The 6961-nt window shown below is 26.4% G+C and overlaps 1 protein-coding gene across 1 annotated transcript; it reads right to left on the reverse strand.

The window, feature by feature from the left end:
* Positions 1-3460, reverse strand: LOC113379364 (rap guanine nucleotide exchange factor 6-like; the record flags this gene model as incomplete). The annotated part of the gene is made up of 3 exons (XM_026619535.1): positions 1-40; positions 571-654; positions 3327-3460. Coding segments are annotated over 3 exons (258 nt in total), but the record flags the coding sequence as incomplete, so codon positions are not given.
* Positions 3461-6961: the final 3501 nt, after the last annotated feature.

Genomic DNA, 6961 nt, shown 5'->3' on the forward strand with positions numbered 1-6961 from the left:
TCATATGCACTGATGTTTATTATCCAATTTTCCATATCCACTGATAATGATATAAAATTATATTTATTTTTTATTTGAGGCATAAGGTCTTCCCAGATTCAAAATCAAAATTTACTATTTTTATCAAACCAATTAACTATTATATCAAAATTAACTATCAATGTACACACAGGCATACAAGTCTAATTTTTCCATAAACGTTTTTTTTTAATAATTCAATTTTGAACTTAACTTGTTGAAAAAAAAATCTTTATATATTTTAGCCCTATTTTTATGTAAATTTATTCATATATTTTTCTGATTTTTCCAAAATTCAAAATAATATTAATAGTTTACATAAAAGTAAAAGTAATAACTCTCTGCAATAGTAAAATTTTAGTATTACCTTTTATATCCTCAAAAAATCCAATAACAGACTCGAATCATCATAACACAGAACAATAAAAACCCATTTAATCTCCGTAGTTAATATTATTAGTGTCATTAGACCAGATTTTATTTGATATTAAAAATTTATAGTATCACAATAATAAATATTAATATTTTCAATAATATTAAAAAAAAACTTACCTTGATCGAGGCAGGAACATAGACCCATCAATGAAAATGGACCCTGACAGCAAAATATACCAGCATGTTGACAGTTCACCAGTACTGGAAAAAAAAAATTAAATCAATAAATATTTTTTTTACAAAATTACAACTAATGCACTAACAAAATTACAACTAATGCATTTACATAATTAATTTCAAAATAATAATACAACAAGTATAGGACCACCACATATATCTTAAAAACAAGTAAAGTTACGATTTTTTACAACAATATTTGAAAGTAAATCTTCAGAGATACTCCTCTGAGATTTGGATGGAACATTCACTGTCCGAAAAATACGAAAAATGTTATCTAAGCCTATTTATAAATTTATAATTAATTCTAATGGATAATGCCAGATGACTAAATTAATTTCGATAAATATGCTTTTGTGAGAATTCGAAACGATTTAAAAAAAATATGACTTTTGTAATTAGTGGTATAAATTTTGTACTTCATTGATATAGAATATAGATTGTATATCAATTACATTACATAAGAACACATTTTAATATAATACCAATAGCAATAGCGACAAGAAAGTAACATATATTTCTACTTCTATTTTTATTATTTTGTATTCAATCTAACAGTCGTTTAAAATGTTGAACTGAAATAACTCGTTTCTATATTTCTAATGAAAGTCGTACCGAACCGATCGAGCAACTTTATTTTTTCACGAACACTAATTGATTTTATATTTATATTCAAATTAGAATTCAAAGTGATATACGATATAACGGAAAAATTAAAAAAACACGCTGTGATATATTCCTGAATTCATGTAAATATCATATGAATAATTCATTTGATATAGAAGAATAAAATAAAACTTTGCAAAATTAATCGATTCATCATAATAAATTGATAATGAGGTAAGATTATTAAATTTTAATATTTAATATAGATTATTGAAATGAAGTGATGTAATTTATTAACAGTTTCATGGTATCATACCAAAAGTTCATAGTATTACAAAATTGGTACTAAAATAAAATAAAATAATAAACTGAAAATATAACTACTAAAAACCTAAATTGATGTTCTAGGTGGCTAAATGCTTTAAATAAACGAGGCAAATATAAGTAAAAAAATTTGCAGAAAAACATTAAATTAAAATAAAGAGGCTTTGTTTCAATTAAAATTTTCTTCTATTTTAAAATAATATGAAGCCGATTCTGCTGTAAAATAGACCAATGTTACAAGGCAAGGCTATGTTAAGTAGCAGTTTTCATATAAAATAGTACTAAAAACAGTCAAAATCCTAAGTGGTTGCTGTGTAGTCAGACGTTTTAGATAGAAAACCTAACCTAGAAAACACACAAAGGTCAAAAAACAATGTTATCATAACTGCATCTTTGAGATATTGCTTGATAACTTATGAGTGATTGCACAGTAAATGCATGACATTTTGACAGTATTTAGTAGCATTTTGCATAAAAATTGGAATGTAACATAGCCTTGCATATTATACTTTCTATGTCTAATATAAGTAAAATAAGTATTTACCAAAAAATATTAAATTGGCCTTGTATCAATTAAAAGTTTCCTATAATTTCAAAATAGTTGTCAAAGTTTAATACGATGATATTGTATATTAATTTCCTCATTAAAAAATGAAATTTAAAAAAAAATTAATAGAAAGAACTATGTAACCAACATTTTTTTTTAGAAAATTTTATCATATAAACATATAAATTAAAATCTGTCTATAATGAATCATGAATACATTTAGGAATTATTTTGTTAGATAATTTTCTGATTCTTCTAATGACTATTAGAAGTCAACCTACTTATGATTGTGGTATATTATGCAAAACGTAGAGCGGGGCACAAAGATCCAATTTGGCTTTGAGCATTTATATTGTGAAAAACAAACCAATTATATCAAAACAAATAGCACATATCAAACAAACAATTATCTGTCTATGTCTAGTAAAACTCCCAGTTAATTCATCATTGTAAAAATGTGTTTTTTTGCTGTTTCTCAAAAAATTTTCCTCTGGACCTTTTTACACCATAGACGGCGGAAAATGAGACAGCTTGGTGGCAAACGAGTCCAATGTCTTATTTTTAATTTTAAAGAGACGAAATGATAGCTACATTATTCAACCCATGCAAAATATAAATTTTATGGGTACTTTTTTTATAGAAAACACTGTATATAACCTTGATCTGGTATTTTGTCAGAAATATTCATCAGCAGAGATGGAATAACTAATTATTTAATATACCTGTAAATATACTTAATCTTGTTTTTTAACTAAATTTACTTTTTTATTTACTATTTTCTATTTTTCACACCATTGTCAAGGTATAGGTTCAATTGGCTCCTACCCAGCTTTTTTAGGGTTGTATAAAAAACTGCTGAATCTAACTTAAAATTAACAATATATATTACAAAGCAATTAAATAACGTATATTTAAAAATTATATTAAGGTCTCGTAAACTAAACAACAGTGCTCGCAGCAAAAATAAATAACAACGGAAGCAAATACTTTTGTTATGGATTTTCAAATATTGCTGTTTTCTTACAGATATCAACGTCGTAAGAATCAAGATGATGGCTGATCACACATCTTTTTCCCCTCTACTTTCAAATATTGTTGTTAAAAAACTCTTAACTTTGCTTGTTTTTGAGATATCGGTGGTACCGACCTTATAACGAGCAGACTTTTTTTTATTAGATCCTATATTATATTTTTAATATTAATAATATTTTCAACTTACTAGTACAAGACATCATTTGCTTCGTGCTTTTCGTATCTCACAACTTTGCAAAGTGCTCTAAGAACAGAGTCTCTGTAGGGCGCTAAAGCTTCTAAGCCATGCAACCCGTAGTATATAGTTTGCAATTCCTGAAAGTAATGAAAAACATATTAAACATTAATTAATAAACAATCTACAGTCTAAATTAATTATTCATGAATATGCACATATAGCGTATGAATAAAATATATGATTAATAATTTAGCTGAAGGGAGGATAATGGTCTGCATTTTTGGCAGAATTTTATTATTATAACATGTTATATTTTAACGAGGTAATAAATTAGGCGCTAAGGGTGCCCCTTGGTTCCATGAAGTAAGGTGTTCAATTTTCATTGGTTTCAACTATACTAGAGGGCTAGATCATGATTGTTAAGGTAAACTGATGGGTCAATTCTGCAGTACAATAAACCAATGTTTTGGCAAGGATATGTTACGATGCGTTTTTGATCTCTCTGAGATGTATAATTTATATTAACATTCAAATAAAAAAATGTAAAAGGTCAAATAAAACAAAAATAGAATTTAAATTTTTAAAGTAACACATATTAGATAGTTAAGTCTTGGGTTTTTATGTGTTGCGTTATACTTCAAACATGAAATCAATTAAGTAATAAAAAAGCAAAAAAAAATTAAAAAAATATTGTTAACATTTCGGAACTGTGTACGTTCCATTTTCAGGATATCTATCAAGAACATGAGATCTTGATTAGAAGATAAAAAACAAAACTAATATAAAAAACATTAAAAATAAAAGTGATATAATATAATATATAACATTAAGAATTATAAATATGTACATGGTTTACAATATACGTATAGAGTATATAAAATAAAAACTGTTAGCGCGCTCTAACAGATAATGTGAAAAGATTCACGAATGAGCGCTGGTTGAAACATAAACTAAATGAAATATGAATTTGCAGCGCCTCATACTAAAGGCAAAATATATGCATACATACAAACATATATATTTACATATATATATTATATATATATATATATATATATATATATATATCTACCTTCAAGGCAATACATCAATTAAAAAATTGTAAAAAATTATATATTTTTTTATTATTCCACACGTTTCGACACATTATTTTATGTCATCTTCAGTGGAATGTAAATTGAAATACTCCTAATTATTTCATGATAATAATAGTTCACAATAGCACTACTAAACCAATTCTTGTCAGTTTAAATCACCAAATTTATATAACAACAACAATATATATATATATATATATATATATATATATATATATATATATATATAAATTTCTTAGTGTAAGGGTAATGCTGCTTAGTCGATATTCCAGGCGACGATGCGCGGTCAAATTGACCTACTATTAAAAACTTATCTATTTTCTTATTTATTTCAGATAATAATTAATTTATTATTTGCTGTATATAAAATTTAAAAAAATCATAAACTTTCATCTAAATTTTCTTTTATATAATTACTAGAAGAAATTATAAGAAAAAAAAACTAATGAAATCTAATTTTTATACAGAATGTCATACGCATAAATTGAAAAATGTACATTTGACAAAATGTATTTGTTGTTTCGTAACTTTCACAAAAAAAAATTCGCAAGTTTTTCGTCCATGCAAAGCCGAACCTTGTGGAAAGTGTTGATAAAAACTTGAATTTCTTGAGATTTTGAATATGCATTTCGAGTTAAAAAAACATTATGTATGTTATAATTAAAACAAAAATTCATGCCTAAAAATGTTTTTACTCGTCGTTTCTCTATACACTATTTACGCATTTATCGAACTAGGATCAAAATGTTGAAATGTTCCTAGAGACATTTTATATCTGGTCTACCATATTTTCACCAAACAATGTACTAATGCAAATTCTAATAGTTTTTGGAACACTTTTGCTGTTACTTATTTATATTGGATAATGTTTGAAACTTGGGTCAAATCTTTTTCTGTCCTCTTATCATTTCCCAAATAGGGAAAACCCACTTACTATATATTTACTATTGACTTCACACTCCGCTCAGAACTTTATTCTAGATTTGTCTGGTTCATTTGTTATATTTTGTATAAATCTCCACCCACATTTTGACGGAAACAACTACCTTAATAACATTATTTTTCAGCAGTCAAATTGACCAACAGCGGTCGTTAGGCCACATAACAAATTTTCGCGGCAAAGAGAAAAAATAATTAAAATCGAAGAGTAAAATAAACATTATTAGTATGTTCTAAGAATTGTCATATGGTTTGATATTGGTTTTTTACGTTTTTCAACGTTTAAAAGTTATATATAAAAGTTTGAAACGGTCATTTTGACATTTTTACGTAAGAAAATGTTCAAATTACCATTTGATTTAGTTTTCTCCCAGATAACTGGAAAATTAACAAAATTATTGTTGACCAAAAAATGGTACAACCGTACCCAGTCTCTCCTACTACTCCTGATGCAAGTAATACTTAAATCGTTTGAGATGAACCAATGATATTTATGGTTTATTTAAAAAAATACCGATGCACAAGAAAAATTCCGCGCAATTTTTACTGTTTTCGAAATATCCGCTTGGAAACTCTTAAATTGTCGTGAAAAATAACTATCTAACTACAATCCACACAAACACGTGTGTAACAGATTTCTTATATCAGCTTTGATCCAACACTACTATAAAATGAATACACAAAAATTATCAATAATTTTCAATTTACAAGAAACTATGAAGAATTAAAAAAAAAATAGCAACACATTTATACCAAGTCAACTTGATCAGCTATATTTTAATTATAAGAAGAATTAAGAGAACTGAACAATTTCGCACCCGTCTATTTGCAGAATTCGCTTATAATCTATAAACGCGCTTAATTTATAAATCCCTCAAGTAATTAACAGAATTTAATACCGATGTGCGTCAAATATTAAACATTAATACAATAATAATATGTCAATGACAATAAATAGATCGTGATCCCTGGAAACAGCTAAACCGTCGTTATAGGATAAAATCCATGGATCCGAGTTAATGCCTAATTATTTGCACGATGTGTGTTTTCGAATCGTACATTGGATCCGCATTGTAAATTCATAAGCCATCCGAATAATAATGCTTTTCATAAATTACGCGATTATTAATTAATTCACTGCGGAAATATAAATATTTATATACAAACTAAACTGAAATTTCACGCATTGGTAAATAAAACTGGCTTGTGATGTCGTTTTTATCTCGCTAAGCAAAATGTTGAAATGGATTAATTATTAAAGCATGCATGCATAAATGTCTGTCACATCGCTACTGTATTAAACAAGCAATTAAAATTAAAATGAAAAATTTCCAAAACAAACTGCTATTAGTAAATGATTGATACAGTGGGAAGCTGAATATTTCATTTTTACAAGGGTATCAAACTGGCGAAATAAAATGATACATAGTTGTGATATGTCTCCTAAAGTTTTTGAGAAAAAGATATCATACTCATTTTTTAGTTTTATCGAATATAATTTTTTTTCCCAGCTTACAGAACAGTAATAAAACGTTCTGATTGCTGTGGAAACAAATAAAAAAAAAATAATAATAATAATTACATGAATTTCTCTAAACACAATTACAT

The sequence above is a fragment of the Ctenocephalides felis genome, unplaced genomic scaffold (assembly GCF_003426905.1).
Source record: "Ctenocephalides felis isolate EL2017-DRISC unplaced genomic scaffold, ASM342690v1 CF-g0.4_SCAFFOLD_00160, whole genome shotgun sequence".
Lineage (NCBI taxonomy): Eukaryota > Metazoa > Arthropoda > Insecta > Siphonaptera > Pulicidae > Ctenocephalides > Ctenocephalides felis.